We start from the raw sequence: 23,942 nt of genomic DNA on the forward strand, positions 1-23,942 counted from the left end.
AAAGGAGGAGGATTAGAGAAGAGCTCACTTAGCAAGGCACTAAGTGGATGGTGTTATCATGAATCCCTTAACACAATGAACTGATTAGTTTAAACAGTGTGAATTTCACAAGGCACTTAATTTCCAACTGCTGTTTTGTGTTGCCTTGATTCAGTCACACAATACTTTGTTCATGCAGGCTGCACCATGCTTAACTTGCAATCATGGCTTTCCTGTTGGTGCTAATTATAATAAATATCTTGGAAAACAGAAAAATGTTGACATTCATTCACAGCTTCTGGGTTTTTTTGGCTAACATGTTGTCCTTCTTAATGAAGCACATTATATTTATGAGCTGTTTCATGGAATCTAACTTCTAAATTCTATCTCTAGTGCCTCCAAATGTGGCTTTAGTAGTAAAACAAATTAAAAAGTTTCTTGCTACCACCCAGAAGGGTGGATCATTACACTTATCTGCTCTGCAGTATTGCTTCAGAAGTGATTAAAGTAATGAAGTTGGTGGATGTGTCAAAATGTGAAAGCAGAACAGGGGACCAAAGGCTGTGTTGGAGCTGTCCATGCAGCTTCTGCACATAGACTTACAGAATTTCAGGGCTAGAAGGGACCTCAAGGATCATCTAGTTTATAAGCCCCCTGCCAGGTTGCTCTGAGCCACATCCAGCCTGGCCTTAAAAACCTCCAGGGATGAGGCTTCCACCACCTCCCTGGACAACCTGTGCCAGTGTCTCACCACCTTCATGGGGAGGAACTTCTTCCTAACATCCAATCTGAATCTACTGACTTCTAGTTTTGCTCCATTCCCCCTAGTTATGTCATTACCTGACAGCCTAAAACATCCCTACCCAGCTTTCTTGTAGCCCCCTGGACAGTAAGGTCTCCTTGGAGCCATCTCTTCTCCAGACTGAACAGCCCCAACTCTCTCAATCTGTCTCCATAGCAGAGGAGCTCCAGCCCAATGCTCATCCTCGTGGCCCTTCACCAGCACCTCCAGATCCTTCTTGTAATAGGGGCTCCAGAACTGGACACAGTACTCCAGGTGTAGTCTCACCAGTGTAGAGTAGAGGGGGAGAATCACCTCCCTCCACCTGCTTGCTATGCATCTCTTGATGCAGCCCAGGACACAATTGGCTTTCTGGGCTGCAAGTGCACCCTGGTTGCTCACGTTGAGCTTCTCATCCACCATGCTACATGTCACCTGCAGAATTTGAAGCTTGCTCTTTGGTGAAAAGTAGCATTTGGCTGGCACAGAGCAATGAGGTTGTGGAATGAATTCCCACCGTATTGTGGCTTCCTGCATAACAAAAGCCAAAGGTTTTAGTAGTCTTTGTGCTTTGCTTTTGCGACTGTCCGATGAGGGTGGTTGTTCCTCTTGCACATGTTTAGCTGTTTTATATATGCTGCATTTTTGTATCTGGAAATGTCTTATTAATTGTGAGTGCAGTGCCTATGGCACTGACTGGATCAGATCTTAAATGATTGCAAAATTTATCGAAGCAGTAAATTATCATTCATCCAATCAGACCTCTCTCTCTCTTTCTCTTTCTGAAAGATGGAATTTTAACTGCCAGGAAGGTAATACAGCATCTTAGTCAATATTTAGCTGACAAAATCATTTTGCTTTAGAGGCTTTCAGTGCATAAAGGGTATAGGCTATAGTGTATTAATTTTACAGGTAGATAATCTGAGCTCATAGTGCAACATCAAGTGAATTCTGTTTCTGCTCTATATGAGCACAGTTCTTATCCAGAGGCAATGCCCTTTTTAATATGTATGAGTATATGCTGGAATAATTTCCTTATTCCATTTGACCCTGAAAGTGATGTAGGAAACATTACTAAATGGGTGAAAAACAGGTCTTGATCAGATTATTTTCTCCAGAGACCCGAGCTGAACTCTTCCCTGCACCAAATGGGCATCAAGAGCTCAGAGTGGCCTCTGCACTTCTCCTGCAGCAGTGAAGACCACCACTCTGCAAGTTAATGTGATCATTAGCACTGAAGTAGACCCAGCTGCAATTTGCTGTGGCCCTGACTCTAGATCCTAGTCAAATAGGGGTCAAGACCGGACTGCCTGCACGCATCTGATTAATCCCAAGTCTGTAGTGCTCCTTTGTACCTCAATTATTTCCAATATGTACTTACTCTTAGTAATTTATTTCACTTTTTGAGAGGCTGTGTTAAGGTTAATATTTTATTTTCATCACATTGTTACCATAGGGGAATGTGCTGGTTTTTATAGTATTAAGTATAGGTGGGATTTAAAAGGTTGAGGCTTTTCTCCCTGTGTTAAGGGAGCAGTGAGGTGCAAGAACAGTCTGAATGTAATGCTATGGAAGTTTGGGGTAAAATGTAACTCATCTTCTATTTATTTAGTGTTTTCATCTCCTGAGCCCCCCATGCTGCAGAACATTAAGGCAGATCCCTCTGTTACCAGGTTTTCTCAGAGTCTGCCTGCGTGGGGCTGGTTTGCTCATGTCAGCCGCTGCTTTCAGCGTAATTTCATTCTGCAGCTTTGGCCCAGTTCAGTGCTCTGGTTCCAAAAGTAAGCCAGATCTGTGCAGTGTTGTTGTGAAAGTGTGTGTGCCTGCCTGTGTTATCACCCAGTGTTGATGGAAGGAGAGGAACTTCAGAAATGATAGAAAATAAGCTGCTGTGTGCAGGAAAGAATGGTTATGTGTTCCTTGACAATGAGAAAAGCTGCGGCATGAGCTGAGAGCCTCTCAGTCCTCACAGCAGTCAGCTATGACATTCCAGAAGTTTTAGTATTCAGTAAACAAGCTTGATTTTAAAGTTTTTTGAGTAAAGAGGAAATGTGTGTACATGAGAGAGGGAGAGAGTTTTCACACAGGTGAAGCTCAAGGAAATAAGCATGAATACAAAATGCATGAGGATGGCTCCAGTTAATGTACAAGTCTAATAATAAATCAGTGTCTTAAATTCAATAGGTGGAATACTATTTTCTGTATGTGGGGTTCTTTTTTGCACTGTTTAAGACTTCAATATCAGTTCTTTTAATCAGTTTTGTAGCTCAAAGAAGTGGGTGGACTCCATGGAGGGCATGTTCCTTGTGTTGTAAGTCAAGTCAGTGTTTGGGCTTTGGAGGTTTTGTTTGCCTGTAAAAGATGCCCGATGCATCTCTCTGAAAAGGCAAAAATGGACATCTGACTTTTGATTTCAGTAGCTTGAAAGGGTTCTAATCTTAAATGTGTGCATTGTCATTGCTGGTGTATTTGTTACTACGCTGTTCCTTCTGAGGTCACCGTCATGTAACAGTGCCTGAGAGGGCAAGAGCCTTCTGCCTGGTTGTGTTATGAAATGCAGGAGTACTCTAGCTAACTGCTGACCCTTGTAATTATGATGGTGTTCAGAGAGGAGACCTCCTCACCTAGGCCTGCTTCACGGCTTTCATTGCCTTTTAAAAAGGCTCAAACTACATGGAATATTCTACCTTTAAAGCCATATTACATTGCAATGCTAAAAAAATCAAACAAGCGCTTTGCCTTTTGTGTGTGTGCATGTGTTTGTGTGTGTGTTGTGGGGGTTTTGTTGTTGGTTTTTGGTTTTGGTGTGTTGGTTGTTTTTTTTTCATTGTGCATCATGGCATGTGAGGCTGGATTTAAAAGCAGCATCTTTTTATCTGTAGTAATGATGATTCTGGGTATGGAATGAGTGCATATTGCTTAGCTCTCTGCAGGTACTCAGACTGTTATACTAAGCTTCAGTCCAGACCGCACTATTTGCTAACAATGAATTAGTCTAACCCTTGGCAGCTGATGCTGTTGAGGGAATCAGGAATGTGTTTATGGTCAGTTGTGGCGACAGATCTCTTGCTATAAAAGCAGAGGTAGTGTGCTGGGTTGAGAATTCACCTGCATCTGGATGGTAAAGTTATTTGTGCTCCAGTGCCCAAGGCTTTGAAGCACTTTGAGGTTTGCCGTTGATGATGTATTTTGGCAACTGAACAGCGCCGCGCTGGCACCAGCTCACAGACCTGTGTTAGTGGAGTGAGTGAAAATCTGGGCATTCTCTTTCCAAAGCATGAAATCTCAGTCCCTGGCCATATGAGCAAAGCAAGCTTGGGACAGTCTTTTGAAGTAGCTCTTTCCATAGTGTTCTTTGCTTCTTCCATGCATATAAGTGCAGCAGTTTATTGCAAATAAATAAAATTTTTTAAGAGCTTTCTGGTGCTGTAAGGATTTTTGTAATTCCATGATGGGTTTTGCACATTTGCACATTTGGGAAATCTGCTGTCTGCTTCTTTCACATTTCATAAGTGGTGGCTGTGTTTGTGCTGCTAGTGAATGTAATGGGATGAAGAAAATCTCCTTAGCAGACTAGAGTCGAGACGTGGTGCTGTTACAGTCTCCTATTACCTGCCCTAGACAAAAAGAAATGGAATGAGCCTGTCCCACTGCCAGGATGATCTATATGATGTTGAATACCAAGACATTGTTTAGATCTGTCCTGTTCAAGCCTGTTAACTTGTGAATCCCTGTTCTTAGTTACAGTGGTGCTTGGGCAACAGTGGGCAAGAGCATAGAGTGAGGCAGATGGAAAGGAACAAATGTAAATTACAGCAAATTCCCAAACTTCTGCGGTTAATATTTTTGATGGATGCATCACTGTTTCTTTCTGTTGCCTGCCTGCTGATTTCACTCCTCTTTCTCTGCATGCTCAGTATTTTTATCCCATCTGTCCCATTCTCCTTGGCTGTAATAATGGAAAAGAAGCACTGCCTCCTAAGTCATCATCTTCTCAGAGCTTGTGTTAAAGCAATGTCCATTCCTCCCTAGCAGCACACATGTGTTCGTGTGTCTTTCCCATCTCGCCTTCTCCCATTCTGCCCTGAGTGTAGATAGATGGATATATGTGCAGTCAAGTCCTGCCTGTGATGATCTGAGCAGAAATACTACATATCCAAGGTATAAATAGTCAATATTGATCCATACATGTATATGTCTATCTAAAATACATATATGTATGTTGGATCTCTAGTACCTTTCACTGTACAGGAATCTTTGCATGGTCTTTTTATGACAGGGGATGACACATTCTGCATTGCAACTGGCCCTTCAGGCTCTGTAAGGAAAGCTTTTTAGCAAAAACCCTCCAATTTTCTTTATGAAATTCTGTGAGGATCAGCTGTGCTTTGGACTGTTCAAAACTGCAACTTCTGTTGAATGTTTTCCTCAGGAGATATTTTGAGTATGTTAAAATAGTATCTAGAGAGAAAAAAATGGCAAGAATAGCAACTGCTATACTTGGAGGGTCTGAGAACGTGGATCTGAGTCCATCCACTGCAGGTCATTGCCTTCCTCTCCTGATGTGGAGGCTGCTATGTGAAAAGTTCATGGTACGGACTGCTGCTGGAGGAGGGGAGGAAGGAAATGTTAATGCTTTACTGTTTTCTTTTGGCAGAACCAGCTTTGGAAATTTGTACCAAAATCTCCCTCCTAAAGTAGATGACTTTGCAATGAATACAGTCTTTCTTTCTCCCCCCTCAAGTTAGGAAATACCAGTGCCTTCCCCATGTGCAACGCAGTTCTTGTCACACATGCAAATGCTTTATGATGTAGCCTTTGGATTTTAATGTCTTTAGCAACAACCTCTGTTTCTCCTAAGATACATATTTCTCTTTTTGCACATAAGTTAGACATGAGGCTAGGAATTATTTTGTTTGTGCTGCTAACATATGCCCAGTATGTGGAGCACTCTGAGCACACTGAATTCACTCACATTGCTGGATATTAAATAAACCTAACACTTCCTATTCAGACTCAGGCCTCTTACAAGGTGTGATAATGGATTTAATAGATGTGAAAACTGCAGCCAGGTAGTGGGGAGTTACTTGTTCTCCATGCCTTTACTAGACTGGGCACAAAGTGCTGGCCTTAAAATTGCAGCAAGAAAGGTTCAGATTAGGCTTTTGGCAACTTCCCAAAGATGAAGACGGCAAAGGGCTGAGTTAGTGTGCAGAGGCCATACATTTTTGGAATTCTTTAGCAGATAAATATCGGTCAGGGACCAAGTCTTGATTCGTGTCATGAATGTTGTCATTTCCAGTGCAACAGATAAAAGCTTTGTGTGTAGAAGAGCTCAGCTGGGGATAAGTGGTGTTGAAGTGAGCTGGCATGAAACCAGCCCTGCTTGTGCCTAGCGTATCCAGACCAGTTGGGGGAAAGGCTGGGTTTACACTTAAGCACTATGCAAGAACTTCACCCCAGTACAGCTCCAGAGCTTTTTCTAGGCCTGTACCTGCCAACATACTTTCCTGCCACCATACCACTTGCATGCGAGACTGTCTTGGACCTGTGCTTGTTTGAGAGCAATTTTATATCCTTTAGGGTTGATCTGGCTGCTGTAGTTCCAAATTTTGAAGGATTGGTTGCAAACATTCTTTTCAATGTAACATTTTTTTCACTGTGTGTTACCACATAGCTGGCAAGGTTTGATACTGTGGTCTTTGCACAGCGTTCTCCTTCCCAAACAGTTCCAGCAATTTCAGATCATGCTGTTGAGTCCACTGGGCATAACCAAAGCAGAAGGTGTTGCCCAACAGCAGTAAAGGATGTAAAGTGACCACAGTCCAAGTCATAGAATCATAGAATGGTCTGGGTTGGAAGGGACCTCTGAAGGTCATCTAATCCAACCCCTCTACAATCAGCAGGGGCATCCTCAACTAGATCAGGTTGCCCAGAGCCCTGTGGAGCCTCACTTTGAATATCTCCAGACATGGGGCCCCAACCACCTCCCTGGGCAACCTGTTGCAGTGTTCCACTACCCTTGTGCTAAAGAACTTATTCCTAACTTCCTCATCATCCTAAATCATGAGGTGTGCTTTTAAAGTAATGATCAACTATCATTAATTTAACCTGTACTTTCTTAGTTTGGAATTTAGTTGTTGTTGGTTTTCCTTTTTGGTTATCAGCAACGAGAAAGATGCTTTCTATAAAAATCTGTTTATTTAATTTATTAAGATGATGGAGAAGGTGAAATGAATCAGTAAATAGCATGGACAATTTTATGTCTCCAAGTCTTACCCCAGTATTGCTTTTTTGAAGAAGCTTTGAGTTCCTAGCTGCAGGTATAAACTAGCCAGCAATTCCCACAGTCCACAACACAGCTGTATGAAGGAAGCCAAATTCCAGTCTGGGTTCACAGTCTTTCCATGTGAGTCTGCCTTCTTTTGGGGATATTCTGGATGCACTAGAGTGTGTGTGTATGAACAGAAATAAAGGCTTGCTGGAATAATGACCAATGAAACAGAAAAAGGTTCATACATTTATTTCTTTGCTAGAATGATTTAGTACTGAGACGCTTGAGTGAGTAACCCACAAATCAGGCAGAAAAAGCTGAAGCATATCGGTATCAATCTTAACAGAAAATCATACAGTAGGGAGAAACACAGGAGTAAAGAAATAAAACCACAGTTTTGTCAACTGGTATTTTCCTCTGAGCTCAGAGTGATGTGATCACATGAAAACTTGTGGTGGCTTCTTGAAAATCTGTGTGTCTGGAAGCTGAACATGCAGAAAGAAAAGAGAAAGAATGGCAAATGTTGATTTTGTAATGCAAGATCATTTTTAGGCTTGCTCTCTCTGTTTTAGGGAACCTGCCCTATTGCATTTTCAGGCCTTGAATACAGTGAGCATTTTGAAGATGTTGTAAAAGGGACTGTACTTAAAAGCAATGGATTCTGAAATAGATAAAGCTACAGAATCACAGAATTGTCAGGGTTGGAAGGGACCTCAAAGATCATCCAATTCCAAGCCCTCTGCCATGGGCAGGGACACCTCACACTACATCAGGTTGCTCAGAGCCACATCCAGCCTGGCCTTAAAAACCTCCAGGGATGAAGCTTCCAACCACTTCCCTGGGCAACCTGTTCCAGTGTCTCACCACCCTCCTGGGGAAGAACTTCTTCCTAACATCCAATCTGAACCTACCCACTTCTAGTTTTGTTTCATTCCCGCTAGTTCTGTCACTACCCGTTGGGAGATGGAAGATGCATGATGGGCAAAGTGCATCATATATTCCTAGGAAGCTACACAGTGTGGGAGTTTGATTTTGTCAAGGGCTCTGTGTGTATGTGGGATATAAAGAAAGACAAAATGTTGTGAGGAGGAGAGACCAAAGGAGACTAGGTCCCCTCTCAGCAGGCTGGTTGGCAGGTTAATTAGGAGATCAGGTTTTAGGCCATTCATTCCAGGTTCCAAAATGATTTGTCTTCCTTTCCCCACCTGTCATGTACACAGCTGCTCGGTTAGACCCTTAGCATGGTAAGTGCATGCAGAGTCCCTGTTGCAGCCTGTGAAGTTGTGCTATCCATCGTGGGCAGGACGGTTCCCGCGTCAGGACCGTTAGGAAACAGCAGCAGCTCCTTTGCGTGTTGAACTCAGAGGGCAGGCCTGACTGACCCCATGAGCTGGGGAAGGGCTTGTTCCCTCGCTGAAAAGGGTCTGCTAGGCTGCAGCATTTTCCGCTTCTCTGATTGATTCTCTCTTGCAGGCAGGAATGGCATCACCTGAAAACCCTGAGCAGTTGATCATCGCGCTGGAACCCGAAGCTGCCTCTATCTACTGCCGAAAGCTCCGTCTGCACCAGATGATAGACCTGAGCAGTCGGGCACCTGTCAATGGTTATAGCCCGAGTGACACTATTGGAACTGGATTTACACAGGGTACTTCTATTAACTCACTTCCTTAGACTCTTATGCCTACATTTGCTTTGCCTGTGGCAGCTGTCTTCTTACAGTTTCTTATTGCCCTTGCTCTCTTGCAAATGTTTCAGCCTGACATCAGTTTGTTTTTCTAACCTGTTCTGCTGTTTGCTGCAATTAGCCTTGTTCAGGCATTGATCCAGCAAACATGTTTGCAGGCACTTGATTTGTAGCACTCAGGTAGCTTCTTTGCCTTGCTTTTGTTGGGATGTAGTGGGAGTCTTTTAGTATTTTCACAGCCGTATTTTTCTGCCTTAGTTAAAATCAGTACTTGGAGTTGGCTCATTTATTTAATTCAATTTGGAAACAACTTTGTGTTGGAGTGGCTGAGTTATTGAAACAGTGTTAAACAGCAGTCTGCAGCGAGACTTTTAGTCTGAGGCATTCCAGAACTTTGGCAGATGTTTTTTGATGTAGTCTTTGTGAAATACCATTAATTACTTTCCACTCTCAGGGGATCATGTTATGTTGGAATATAGCAATGAACTTATCTGCTAAATACAGCACTTCTGATTTATGGACCTGGGATATGTTGCTAATGTCAGTGTTGGAAGGCTGGTTTACAATGAGGGGCAGGGATAGGACCACTGTGTAAATCACTTGCTGAAAGATCCCTTGTCACTAAAAGTTTTTGAGCTGGGTATTCTACCTGAGATTAGAGGAAAATAGAAGAGGAAAAAGAAAGAGGAAAGCAAACTGGCAGTAAGATGTGATTGCTGCATAATGCACATATTTCCCCTTGGTGTGAGCTGTTAATATTTGTGCTGATCTTGGTGTAGTGTGCCAATGTATCCCAGAGGCAATGTTTCAGAAGAATTTGTATTTTGCAAACATTTACTAGGTCAAAACAGTACAGGCAAAAGGGAGATCAAGCTAGTAAAGCTATTTCTGTGCTTACCAGAGGGAATGTTTTTTAGTTAGGCAGGGTCACTACATCATTCTCTCAAATCCATGCCTCTCCTAGCCAGCACTTGTCAGATGTGTTCAGTGTTATGAAGCCCACACAGACACAATCCCTTTGGAGGACATAGTCCCTTCAGGGGCCCCTCGCCTTCTGTCCCCCTTGTTCATGTTCTGAACCATTCCAGTTCCATGTGATTTTACATGAACTCACTTTCAGGCTACTCAGGGTTTTTCCTTTGGGAAAATAATAAAAGAAAAGAATTTCTCTGGTTAAGGTTTTGAAGCCGGGGCAGAATCTGGCAGATCACAGATTTCTGCTAATGGGCTTTTTCTTGGATGGGAGGTACCATTCTCCTTCTTAACTTTGTATGGTGAAAGCTATTGGGGATGAGAAAGGTTTCATGTCAAAATTAATGAAAACAAAGTTTGCAGTGAATTAATTTGGGGTTAGAATTAAAATTTCATAAAGGCATGGCAAGGACCCAAGACAAGCTGAGAACAGCTTAAGGAGAAAACCTCTTTAAATATAAACAGAGAGAAGCACTCCAAGGACCATATTATTGCTGGGAAGTCAAAACAAAAATTTTACTGTTCATAGTAGCCAGGATAACCTTACTTCAGTTGTAGCTAAAGACTGGCTCTTGTGTTCACTTCTAGCCCACAGGAGTGAATGAAAGAACTCCCACTGATTTCTGTAGGCTCTTTGTTGGGCCTCTTGCTTGGACCTAGAGCTTGTTCTTTCATTGAATGCTTCAGGGAAGTTTAGGCTTGAGGTGAGGAGAAAGTTCTTCACAGAAAGATTAATTGGCCTTTGGAATGTGCTGCCCAGGGAGGTGGTGGAGTCCTCCCTGGAGGTGTTCTAAAAGGGATTGGACGTGGCACTTGGAGCCATGGTTTCGTTGTCAGGAGGTGTTAGGAAATAGGTTGGACTTGATGATTTCTGAGGTCTTTCCCATCCTTACTGATTCTATGATTCTATGATCATGCAAGCTCTCTCTGTGTGCTGCTGTCAGTGCAGTGAGGCTAATGCAGCTTGTCTGCATCTTACAGGGTCTTTATGGCTCAGATGACAGTACACAGGGAGCCTCATGTCTTTTTCTGGTGATAGACACTATAGAAACAAGAAACAAGAAGCATTCAATGATTTGCATGCTGATATTTTCAAAAAGAGTTATTTTTTTCATGCATGACAGGATGCCTCTCTACTGTAGTGTTTGTAGAATTGCCTTTGAAGGTGAGTGAAGGTTACACAGGGAATGTGTTGATCATTCCGTTGCAGAGGTTGATTTAGAAGCATAACAGCAAAGGCTTTCACTACTCTGCTTTCTCTTCATAGCCTATTCTTCATCTTGTAAATGCCTAAGTAGCAATAAATCTCATAAGTTACCTGGCTGTTACAGTAGTGTGGCTAGATTATGCTTAATTTTTAATTGTTATATTATGTGGATCAGTCCTGCTGATCACTGTGGCCCTAAGAAGCTGTTAACCTGAGAAGCAGTACTTCTGGCTGCTTGTTTTGAGGCAGACCGACATCCTCAAAGGCTGAGGATATGTCTTTGTCTGAGCACCCAAAATGAGCAGTGGCTTTAGGCAAGGTGGAGCTTATCTCCCAGCCCTAGGTTGAGCTGGCAGCGAGCTGGGGCTGCCGCCTGGCGGCACAGCCTGTGCCCAACACAGCTGGCTGCCAGCCCAACTGGTGCTTGGTGGGGCTTTGAAATCCAGAATACATTAACAAATTAATCAGACCTGTTTATACCTTTCATATTAGGTTATTGGTTTTAATCCAGTTAGTCTCAAGTGTGGATGAAACCCAGCTTTCGTTCTTTCTAGGAACGCTGTGGTAATGTTCCCCATCTTAACGAGACATTTTTTTGTTAAGAAGTGATAAATACAGATCTGTCAGCCTGCTTGCACTTGTTTCCTGCAGCTTATGATACCAGCTTCTTCATCTTCTCTTATACTCAGTGTGTTTTGTGTTTATTTTTTTCTCTGGCATTGACTAGCTAAGGAACACATCCGTCGTAACCGACAGAGTCGGACCTTTCTGGTGGAAAATGTCATTGGAGAGATCTGGTCTGAACTGGAAGAAGGTAGTGTCCTTTCTTGAATTAAGTTTGTTTCCCACAAAAGTGCTGTGTACTGCATTGTTCTATCAGTGATTATAAATAGGAAAGCTAAAAAATACAAGTTAATGTGTTGCTGTGCTGCTCGTAGTTGTTAAGGGTGGGCTGCAATTCTTTGTGCTCCAGCAAAATATGGTCTAGTAAGGAGACGGTAGAAAGGAATCCAGGCTTCGAAGTGCAACCAGAATATTTTCCTCCAAATAGGCTTTGTAAATAAGCCATGGTATTAATTTAGTAGCCCATTAGAATGTACAGCAGCAGCATGAGCAGTTCTCCTATCTGCTTTTCCTCTGTGCTAAATCAATAGCTTTAGATATCTGAATTTCATATTTGTTGTCACTCATTCCATTATAATGACTGATAAAGATCAGGTCTTCAGTGTAGGCAATCGTGACTCTCTGTGTGTCATTATCTCTCTTGCTGATAATGGCCCTGAGAAGCTTTCATTGCAATATGCTGTTGTGAGGATGCTGATGTAAATCCTGCTTGCATATTCCTTTGCCAAACCAGGTGACCGTTACATCGTTGTTGACAGTGGAGGAGGCACAGTGGATATGACTGTCCATCAGATCAGGCTCCCTGAGGGACATCTGAAAGAGCTGTACAAAGCAACAGGTAATGTCCCTTCCACTGCTTTGCATGATTTATGTACTATTTTGAATTGTCAGTGAAGGAAATTTATAGAATCACAGAATTACTGAGGCTGGAATAGCCCTCTGACACCATCAAGCACAGCCTATGACCTAACACCTCCACACCAACCAGACCATGGCACTAAGTGCCACATCCAACCTTTCCTTGAACACCTCCAGGGACAGCAACTCCACCACCTCTCTGGGCAGTCCATTCCAGTGTCTAATTCCCCTTCCTGTGAGGAAGTGCTTCCTAACATTCAACCTAAACCTCCCCTGGCACAGCTTCAGGCCATGCCCTCTTGTCTCATCACCTGCGTATTACTGCTCTGTCCAGGTACGCAGAGATGTACTGTGGAGACAGGAATAGCTGAATCTCACAACAAAATCCATATAAAGTGGCTGTTGGCAGAAGAGAAGTTTTCTTAGATTCAGGAGGAATCTTATATATTCCAGTAATTTCACAGGCAGTGTAACAACCATCCCCTGGGAAAAAATTCAGAATCATTTGTCTCCTGCAAAGGTATAAAATGCAATTCCTGGAAGAGCATTCCCTACCTGAACTCCAGATCCTCTTTCACTTTGTCCTGTGCCTAAGATGTTAAGTGCATGAGTCACCTTATTATGTGTTGCTGTGCCTCTATACATAGATAATCTCCATCTGTGTGCTTCATCAGTGAAGTCTTCTCAGTCTTGTTGGCTGCAGGAGTACCTCAGGAAACAACTTAGATAATTTTGACAGCATAGTGTACTCCTAAAGACAAATTCAGCCCATGCCTGTGTCCAGTTCTGGGCCCCACAGTTTAAGAAAGATTTTGAGTTGCTGGAGCATGTCCAGAGAAGGGCAATGAAGCTGGGGAGGGGTTTGGAGCACAGCCCTGTGAGGAAAGGCTGAGAGAGCTGGGGTTGCTTAGCCTGGAGAAGAGTAGGCCATCTACAACTACCTAAAAGGAGGTTGTTGCCAGGTGGAGGTTGGACTCTTCTCTCAGGCAACCAGCTCCAGAACAAGAGGACACAGTCTCAAGTTGCGCTAGGGGAGGTTTAGGCTGGATGTTATGAAAAAAATCTTCACAGAGTGATTGGCCATTGGAATGTGCTGCCCAGGGAGGTGGTGGAGTCACCATCACTGGAAGTGTTTAAAAAGAGCCTGGATGTGGCACTTAATGCCATGGTTCAGTTGATTAGATGGTGTTGGATGATAGGTTGGACTTGATGATCTTGAAGGTCTTTTCCAACCTGGTTTATTCTATGTTCTCAGGTGTGGATAAGGAGGCATTTGCTTATGCTTCTAGTAAAAGCATTTCAGTTTTACAGTGATAGTGCTGCAGTGCTATGAAAGTGAGGTCAAGGTAAGGTTGTGTTCTGTGTTAGACCAACTGTTACATTGAGGAAAGATACCTCATTCTGTAGACTGTCTCCTGTGACAGTTCCAGCAGTGTCAGTCTGATGTGTGTTTGGTCAACTTGAAATCCAGCAATCACTTCAGATTACTAAAGCTGTGTTTTGTGTGTCATACAGGTGGGCCATATGGTTCTCTAGGTGTGGACTATGAATTTGAAAAGCTCCTGTGTAAAATATTTGGAGAAGATTTTATTGAGCAATTCAAAATCAAGCGTCCTGCTGCCTGGGTAGACCTGATGATAGCATTTGAGTCCCGGAAACGAGCAGCAGCTCCGGACAGGACCAATCCTCTAAACATCACTCTGCCTTTCTCCTTCATTGACTATTACAAGAAGTTTCGAGGTCACAGTGTAGAACACGCCTTGAGGAAAAGCAAGTGAGTAGACAACTGAATCCAGATGGGTGCAGCATTAACTCCTGGTAGCAAAGACAGATAATTGAATGTCCCAGATCCTCCCTTTCCTCCCGCCAGGGCAGAAAAAAAACAGACTCGGACAAATGGATTGCAGAAGTGATGGAAAGTTTAAAATGGAAAGGCAGTGAGACTTTTACAGAGAACCACAAGCACAGTGACAAAAGAGATCCCAAAGCATACAAAGTCCCTTAGAGCATACCCAGAAAACCTCCCAGCACTCCCCTTCTCCCTACCTGAAGGTACACTCAAAACCCCCAGGGCTCTTTATCCCCCCCACCCTCCCATTAGGCTAATTTCAGCTGGCTAGATCTGAGATTGCCCTTCCCCCTTCTCCTCCTGGCATTAGGCCTAGCCAGGCCTAATAGGCCTAGAGATAACTCCCCTTCCATTACCAGAGAGGGAGCATTTCCCATGGAGCAGCGAGAGAAGAAAGAGGAAGTGTGAGACCTTGCAAGATAGATTTATAGGGAGCAGGATGTTATGGGAATGAAATACACAACTTCCTGTGTCCACCCACTGGGCACCAAAGGTGTATCTTGTGTGGTAGCAGCAGAAGGCACCCAGCCTAAACTACCACATTAAAATATGCTAATTACACATAGACTGAAAGGTAATAATGGAAAAATATTATATAAAGATGGGAAAATGAGTTTGCCTGAAGTGTAGTTTCCAGAATGAAGAGTTCTGATCAATCTCTTGCAAAACCTTTTCTGTACCAGTCTTGCACTCTGCTGGTATTGTTTTCTATGGATTTCCTGCATCACTGCATCACTTTCCTGAATTTGACCATATATTTTGAGTCCCTTACGTGTCAGATCAAATACAGATTTAGTTAGATACCTAGAATCATATTTTTTAGAGGCCTGGACCCTGAAACAAATCCAGGCTCTTGAGTGACATGTACAAATATATTGATGGCTCCAAGACAGTTGCTAGCAATACCAGATCACTGGTGAGAATGTAAGACACACAGACACACATAGCTCTGCAAGGGGAAAGAATTCTTCTTTGAAAGTGATGGCAGGCTTTCTTTTCTTCTAGTATTTTACTGGTTGGATAACTGGGGAGACATAATCCCCACTAGAGGGGATTTTCGGTATCAAGAAGCACCCTAAATGACAAGGTTGAAGGCTGCTAGAGAAAAGGAATTGAGGAGAAAGTAAAAGTGGGCATTTTGCATCTTGTGAAATGATATCCTACAGGAGCCTGGAGATTAATGGCATAAAGGAGAGGAACAAGAGAGCTTGTGAATCTGGGGCAGGATGCTTGGGATCTGAGAGCAGAAGAAATTATATTTAGTACCTGTACTTTGGCTTTTTTCTGCATTGTTTTAACCCAGTGAATGTGGCATACAGGCTGAAATGCATTCCTGCCTCTCCTTATTGGTAAATGTACTTTAAGCCTAAATGACTTGGAGTGTAGGGTCACTCCTTAAATGAGCCTGAGGTTCCAAAATCATTAAAAATGTCTGGAAATTCTCCCCCTCACTAGACCATCCTCTTATTAATAGTCTTAATGGTGAATGCAAAATGTTCCCTTCAGATAAAATGAAATTATTTGCATAATGGGATAGAAAAGGTATGAAAGTGACATATAATTTGCATGAGTGCAAAGGAGATTGCTGAGATGTATGCATGTGTATCAGTGGTGGAATAACTTAATGCCTGTATTCACTTAACAAATGTTATGCCTCATTAAAAATGCTGTGCTCTCTTCTGCCTCCTGAGGCTTCCCTTACTTGCTTGTTTTCCTTGTGTGTTTCCAGTGGCTTTGGCTTGCTGCTGCTATAATCTAAATGTTGCCCTTCTGGGGATGAATCAGTGCTGTTTCAGATGAGCGAGCGCTGGATTGACTGCCAGCTGTTTCAGGAAGCAGCTGAGCATTGCTAATGCTACAGAAGGCAATCAGGCAAAGAAAACAACAATTAGACAAGCAAAAATAACAATTCTGCCTTGAAATTTTACATTGCTGCAGTTGGTAAGGGGCTAGGGTGAGGTGAAGCATTTTTGCCCAAGGAAAACACATGCAGATTCTGTAGACGCATTGGTTTGGTTACTCAGTGTACCTTGTGCGGGTTTGGCTGTTCCTCATAGCTCAGCTGTAATGCTTTAATGTCTTTTCCAACTCTTTCATTCCAGTGTGGACTTTGTGAAGTGGTCCTCCCAGGGAATGCTGAGGATGAGCCCGGATGCAATGAATGCTCTTTTCAAGCCTACGATTGACCAGATTGTTCAGCACCTCAGTATGTATCTGCAGGCAACTCTGCTTTCCGGCAGAGCTGAAACTGAAGCTTTGCTTAGCTGTTTCAAACCAGTAACTGGGATTGAAGTCAAGCAGCTCCCCACTCATACTTACAAAATGTGGGCAAGGAATTTAGTTCTGAAATTCACAGTTCTCTCCAAATTAGATAGGAAAATAATAGAAGCAAGAGGTGTCACCTTAACACATGTTCCTACCTCATTCTAGTGCTACGTTTTGAGCGTTCATCAGTCCTGTCACTTGCTTAAGCTTCATTTTTTCTGTACTTTTAGGGCTGCAAGCATTCAGAAGGCTGAAATGCACTAACTCAGATCCTGCTTTACTTTCACCTGTTTCAGGCAACAACTAAATAACACTAGGGATGTAACTAGTGTCTGATTATTCCTGCTATTAAGACCTCTAGTTCATTTCTCCTCAGGGGAATGTCACATTTAGAATCAGAATTGTTAGGGTTGGAAGGGACCTCAAGGATCATCTAGTTCCAACCCCCCTGCCATGGGCAGAGACACCTCACACTACATCAGGTTGCTCAGAGCCACATCCATCCTGGCCTTAAAAACCTCAAGAGATGGACCTGCTACCACCTCCCTGGGCAACCTCCTCCAGTGTCTCACCACCCTCATGGGGAAGAACTTCTTCCTAACATCCAATCTGAATCTACTCACTTCTAGTTTTGCTCCATTCCCCCTAGTCCTATCACTACCTGACACCCTAAAACATCCCTCCCCAGCTTTCTTGTAGCCCTTTTCAGATACTGGAAGGCCACAATTTGGTCTCCTCAGAGCCTTCCCTTCTCCAGACTGAATAGCCCCAACTCCCTCAGTCTATCCTCATAGGAGAGATGCTCCAGCCCTCCTAGACATCTGAATCACTGACATCTCTAAAACCCCAAAATTTGAATGATTTCTTACAGTAAAAGTACTTTCAGGCATAGCTTGAAGGCAGCACTGAATTTATTTATCCACTAATGGAAAGTGACATAGTTATTGGGAAATTTAGTATTTAAAGTCTTCCCAGTGGAAGATTGGATTTGCATCAAGTAGATTATAATATATGTACTGAGCAAAGTAGTGCTGTTCTACACATTACAAAGCACTAATTGAATCATGTTTGGAATGTAGCATCTAACTTTGCTCGCTGTGTGTGAATTATTAGGTATATTACAGTTCAGTAAAACTAGCACAGAACAGCTTGTATGTGAGCAGGGAGGGACAGACTTAGAATTGCAATAGTTGTGACAGACAGCTCAGTCATGCTGCCTCAGTTATTTGAGCTAAGGGTGAGCTGCATGGTTTCCTTGAAAGTAGGGGATGTGTGGGTTTAAGTTAAGGAGGAACATCTGTAAGAGTTTAATGAGCTATTATTTTGCAGATGGGACTTGCTGTGTTTAAGATGTTAGGGTCAGAAATAATAAGTGAATTTAAAATGGGGTGACTTACCTGGAATGCATTAAAGGGTATGTGAATCACACTTGGGAATATGTTGCTGCCACTTCAAGTGGCAAGATGATGTCTGTACCCTGCTACCCAAAATGTGACTGGGAGTATTTCTTTGCAAGAAATCTGTGTCCCTTTATTGGTAGAAGCTAAATAAATATTCTGGTTTCAATGCCACTTCAGAAACAGTGTGTACTTTGAGGTAAGCTTCCATTCCCAGTGAAACAGAGTATGGAAGAGGCTACAGAATTGGGATGAGTGCATGCTGAGAAGTGGCAGCGTGGGTATAGATGTGGCAGTTTCAGATCATGGACACGTGCATGGGACATTAAGTGCACCGGGTCATTAGGAGTTTCCCCCGCATCACCTTCTCACAGTGGATTCTTCCCTACTGAGTGGGCTCTGTTTCTGTTTAGGTGATGTCTTTGATAAGCCAGAAGTGACCAATGTCAAGTTCCTGTTCCTCGTGGGTGGCTTTGCTGAATCCCCCTTACTCCAGCAAGCCGTGCAGAGCGCTTTTGGTTCAAGGTGTCGAGTCATCATTCCTCAGGATGTGGGGCTCACAATCCTCAAAGGAGCTGTTCTCTTCGGCCTAGACCCTGCTGTCATCAAAGTGCGGCGCTCCCCACTCACCTACGGCGTGGGTGTGCTGAACCGCTTCGTGGAAGGGAAGCATCCAGCCGAGAAGCTGCTGGTCAAGGACGGCACGCGCTGGTGCACTGACGTCTTTGACAAGTTCATCTCCGCCGATCAGTCTGTAGCCCTGGGAGAAACTGTGACACGCAGTTACACACCTGCCAAACCTTCCCAGTTAGTAATAGTGATCCACATCTATAGCTCAGAACAGGATAATGTTAGCTTCATCACCGAGCCTGGAGTGAAAAAGTGTGGCACCCTCCGCTTAGATCTGACGGGAACTGATGCCTCGGTGCCGAACCGGCGGGAGATCAAAACGCTTATGCAGTTTGGGGACACTGAAATCAAAGCCATGGCCATTGATGTCGCCACCTCTAAAAGTGTCAAAGTTGGTATTGATTTCCTAAACTACTAACAGCCCGTTTTGCCCCACCAGAGCCTGTTTGTGAGACTGATCTTCCACTGTTCCCTTTTTTGACTTTCATACACCACGTAACTAACTTGAATTTCAGCAGGCTATATGAGAACAGCTACTAAAGGTGGGGTAGGTCATGTTTGTGCCCTTTGATCACCAAAGGCTGGATTTTGAAAGACCCTTAAAAAGTTTGGGGAGCAAAATTTGCAGAGGTAGTAAAGGTTCCCATGTTACTCAAGCATGCCTAAAGAGCTACCTTTATGAAGTAAACGCTGATTATTGTTGGGTCCTGAAGACTAGCTAAAAAGATAGAACATTGTAATCTCTTTGCCACCTCCTCCTCCTTCTCCTTCTTCCCAAGAAAACCTCACCCACTTGGTGGTTGTTGGGGGCATATCTGTTTAAACAGCACCATCCTCTGGCAATGGAAACAAACTATTAGTCTATAATATTTTGGTTTGGGCCTTGTGCTGTCAAAATCGTTACGTGCTGAAAATCAATGATTTCAAGTAATGGGAACTGAGTTTTGTTAAGTTCTGAGATCCTGCTGAAGAGAGAATCCTCAGAAATCCTTAGAATTATTTTAAAGATACGTATTGATTGCTCCAGTTTGGAAAACAAAACCTTTATTATCACAGCTCTCAGAACAAGCTGTTGGATTAAATAGGTAGCATTGCCCACATGATGCTTTGGAAAATGATTAAGTGCAAAACTGTTTCCCTTTTGTGTCTTCTAACTTGTTTTTATTACTCTGCATCTGAAATCATAGAATCAAAGAACAGTTGAGGTTGGAAGGGACATATATTTGCTGTCTGGTCCCAACCTCACCACTCCAAGCAGTGTCAGCTAGAGCAGGATGCTTTGTTCAGTTTTGAGTATCTCCAGCAATGGAGATGGTTAAAGTCTGGGCAAGCTGTTCCAGTGTTTGACAACCCTCACTGCAACCCTGTGTTTAAAATGAGTTTCTTGAGTTTGTTTGTGCCCATTGCCTTCTCTTCTTTTACTAGATACCTCTAAGAAGTCTGGTTCCATGTTCTTTACTGTCTTCTGTAAGGCATTTATTCACATTCCTAGCATGCCCTGAGCCTTCTTAAGTGTAAACAATCTCAGCTCTTTCAGCTTCTCTTCACGACATGTTCTCCAGTCCCTTAATCTTCCTCATGACCCTTGGCTGGTCTCACACCAGTATGCCCATGACTCTCACACTGAGAAGCACAGACCTGGATCTGATACTCCAGCTATGGGTCTCACCAAGGCTGAATAAAGGGGAATAATCACTTTCCTTGACCTGCTGGCAATGCTCTTTTTAGTGCAGCCCAGGAGACTGTTGGCATTTTTTTGCAAGGGTAAATTACTGACTCATGCTCAACCTTTTTTTTTTTGTCTACCAAGACCCTGAGATCCTTTTCTGCCAAGCTGCTTGCCAGCCAGTTGGCCCATAGCATATGCTGGTGCATGGAGTTATTCCTCCACAGGTTTAGGACTCTGCACTTCCCTTCCTTGAAGTTTATGAGAACCACAGAATTGTCAGGGTTGGAAGGGACATCAAGGATCATCTAGGTTCCTGCTGGCACATTTCTCCAGCCTGTCAAGATCCCTCTGACCCTCTGACTCAGTGCTTTGTCAAGCACTTCTCCAAGGGATTGTATTTCTTTTCTTGCTAATCCCTGTGTAGAGAGTTGGAAGTAGAGTTAGATGATGGCTGTCCAAGAAGATTTGGACAACTTAAAAGAGGGAAAATGTCCAGATCAAGACAGTATTTTCAGTAGCACACGTTCTAATTGAGTAAAATGTATTTCTGGGTTGAGTCAAATGTCCAGTAAAGTGGAAGGCAAAAGCCAAGAGGAGGAAACTATAAATAGCATCAATGAAAGCATTTCTCCCATGGCTTTGAGCACACAGCTCTAATGCAGGTGAAATACAGTGATGGTCACGGTGGCACTTTGTTTCCCAAATAATAACTTTCTGAAAATATGAAGCACTTTCACTTGGACCATTCCTTTTGCAACTGCAACAACTTTTATTTTGCAAAATGCTCAGGGTGGGTCACTTCTGAAACCTACAATATCCCTATCTGCCACAAACTGACAACTTCAGATTCAAATCCAAATTGGCAGACTGGCACTCACACACCAAATCACCCTCCCAGAGAATTTATACAGAGCTGCCTGATTACCTGCTGGAATTCATCCCACAGTTGAAATGTTAATTGTTAAACTAAATCTTGCTTCCTAATAAGTTGAGCATGAGTTAAATCCATTATTGACACTTCTGGGAAGCGAAAGCCCTATCAATTATTTCACCTCTTCACGTTCCAGTTCCTGTACTTAGGCTTTCTGTGTTTTACCTGGAGTTTTGCCACAGTAAAGAGCTGCGCAGGACTACCACATGCCAACTGCATTTTGCCATTGAGTTTTCTGTGTCTCCTGCACAATTCCCTAGCTGAATGTGAAATCTGTTCTGCATTCAGCTTTGAAAGAGAAAAGAGGGGAGGGGGGAAAAAAAAGACTATGGAGAATGCTAGTCCTAGTATCTGGCTGGGTACTTTCTATAATTACAAAGTGTGCTTGCTAGCATTCACTTTCCTGCTGCCTGCTAAATGCTTTAAAAGCTAAAAACTGGGATTTTTTTTGTGTGTGTGTTGCTTTCCATGGTTTACAAACAAGAGAAACTTTAAGATGAGTTATGAACAATATAATTTTATGTATATACAATATTTAAATATTGTACAGACTCTTTCTTTCTACAGTGCTATTTTTCTTGTATAAAAATGCTCTTTGCCTCTGTTGGTTTCATTCAGCTGTTAATTTTAAATAACACAGTTTCTCAATCAGCTTCTGTAATTACAGGCTTTTGAAGATGGTAAGGATATGAAATATAAAAGGCTGCTCTTATAATAATAGGAAAGAAATGTTGGTGTGTCAGACAATCCAACATTCTTACTGCAATGCAAGTCATACCAGTTAAGCATATTGCACAGATGCATTTAGTGTGTCATGTCGCTGGGATTTTCATTTCTTTGTTTCAGATGGTGACCATGCCATCTCCAGCAGTTCTTCATAATAATGGATGAATCCTCCTGTAAAGCCAAGTTAAAAAGAAGTAGATAAAAAAGCCAAGTTAAAAGAAGAAGAAGCTGGATATATATACAGCTTCTTCATCAGGTTTGGGGGGGGTTAGTAAGAATCTTCTCTAGTTTAAAAACAACCAACCAACCAAAATGACAAAACCAGCAAAACTAAACCACAAAACTACCTTCCAAAGCCAGGTGACACTTAGCTTGCAGGTAAGACTTGTGCCTCTGTCTACCACTGCCACCTACCAAAAGACAAAATTCTGGAAGCAGACCTTGGTGTCTTTGCATCCTATGTTCAACTGAATCAGTCCGGTTCTGCACAGATTTGTTTCTGGTGCTCTTCTGTTGGCACAGTTTGGTCTAATAAGTGGCTAGAACCTCTCCCTCTCCCCTTCCAAGAAGAGGTGAACTGCAAGGTGAGGCAGGCCATGATTTTGTGCTGTTTTCATCCTGTCTGCAGGGAATGCCAACGGTAGTTTCTGCAGCTCTTCTGAAGCATAGTTCCCTAGGCACAGTAGCTATTCTCTGCCCTTTCTTATTCACCTTTTGTAAGATCCCATCTGGGTCCAAGCAAGGGTTTGTTGCTGAAATTACTGTAACTGTGAAATGTGGTTTGCCTGTTTTTTGCACTTCCTTGTTCAGTCTGAGGGGAACACTATCAAGCTTAACTTTGCAAGAGCACTGAACTACTGATCAAACTCCCAGCTGTCCTTGTTGCCCTCTTTTAAATCCAAGAATGGAAAATTAGCTTGTCTAAGGAATTAGAGTTATAAGTAGAATGCTATGCTGTGGTCTGTAGTCTATAAGCCAGTTAAAACCACTTTACATTGTTAAGTGGCATGTGGATACCCACTTTGATAAGGGATATTAGGTTATAAAATTGATATGAAATGAATATGAAATGAGTTCATTTTTAGAATAGCAGTGCTGATATTTTTGCTGGAGATGCCCTGCAGAGTATTTCTTTTTTGGATAGGGGTTTCAGATGACATTGTGCAACTTAGTGTTGAGAAGACAAGGCCTGCTCTCCTTAGGGAGAAGCTCTGCTCTGAGCAGCAACGTGCAAGTTTGGGTTCAAGTCAGCTCTAGAACGAAAGTTAGCAGCTAATTGTAATGGAACGGTTTACCCTGCTAGAATATGATGGACGTGCAGTGATGGTTGGGACAGTTTACATTGGTATGAACATGCCAATATTTATATACAGGAGTTTTAATGCATTATTATGAGAAGGCTAATTATATACTGCAGAGATTTAATCGCCAAGACAAGCTGCATATTTATGATATGAAGTGGCTTAAGCGGATGAATAGGCTAAAAAGTCGTTGGGCATAATGTCACAATACTCACCTGCTTGAAATAGTCTTAAACTATATTATGAAACCCAACCATTGTGGTCTTGTTCACCTCTGTGCAAGATGAACTCAGATTTCACTGATGTTTGGAGCTGTTCACAACTTGTCTGGATTGTGTCTTGAGTGTTTGTGTGTCTTCAATCATGTCAAATAAAATACCATAAAACTCTTTTTTTTCTTTCTTCTTTTTGGGTGGAGAAGAGGAGGCTCAGGGGAGACCTCATTGCTGTCTACAACTACCTGAAGGGAGGTTGTAGCCGGGTGGGGGTTGGTCTCTTTTCCCAGTCAACCAGCACCGGAACAAGAAGACACAGTCCCAAGCTGCACCAGGGGAAGTTTAGGCTGGATGTTAGGAAGAAATTCTTCCCAGAAAGAGAGATTGGCCATTGGAATGGGCTGCCCAGGGAGGTGGTGGAGTCATTGTCCCTGGAATTGTTTAAAAAGAGACTGGCTGAGGCACTTGGTGCCATGGTTTAGTTGATTAGATGGTGTTGAGTGATAGGTTGGATTCAATGATCTCAGAGGTCTTTTCCAACGTGGTAAATTCTGTATTCTGTAATGCTCTGATGGAGTCA

At 42.8% G+C, this 23,942-nt stretch overlaps 1 protein-coding gene across 1 annotated transcript in view; it reads left to right on the forward strand.

Moving 5' to 3' along the window:
• The window catches only part of HSPA12A (heat shock protein family A (Hsp70) member 12A), a 71,414-nt gene extending 47,878 nt beyond the window's left edge, over positions 1-23,536 (forward strand). Inside the window, exons 7-12 of the mRNA XM_068139286.1 lie at positions 8,508-8,679; positions 11,625-11,711; positions 12,255-12,359; positions 13,895-14,153; positions 16,331-16,434; positions 18,304-23,536. Of these exons, the coding sequence (XP_067995387.1) occupies positions 8,508-8,679; positions 11,625-11,711; positions 12,255-12,359; positions 13,895-14,153; positions 16,331-16,434; positions 18,304-18,938 (1,362 nt within the window). The 3' untranslated portion in view covers positions 18,939-23,536. The remainder of the gene's footprint in view (positions 1-8,507; positions 8,680-11,624; positions 11,712-12,254; positions 12,360-13,894; positions 14,154-16,330; positions 16,435-18,303) is intronic.
• Positions 23,537-23,942: the final 406 nt, after the last annotated feature.

Source organism: Melanerpes formicivorus, unplaced genomic scaffold, assembly GCF_026170545.1.
Source record: "Melanerpes formicivorus ecotype bairdi unplaced genomic scaffold, bMelFor1.0.p_v2 SCAF_6, whole genome shotgun sequence".
In the NCBI taxonomy this organism is placed as follows: Eukaryota; Metazoa; Chordata; class Aves; order Piciformes; family Picidae; genus Melanerpes; species Melanerpes formicivorus.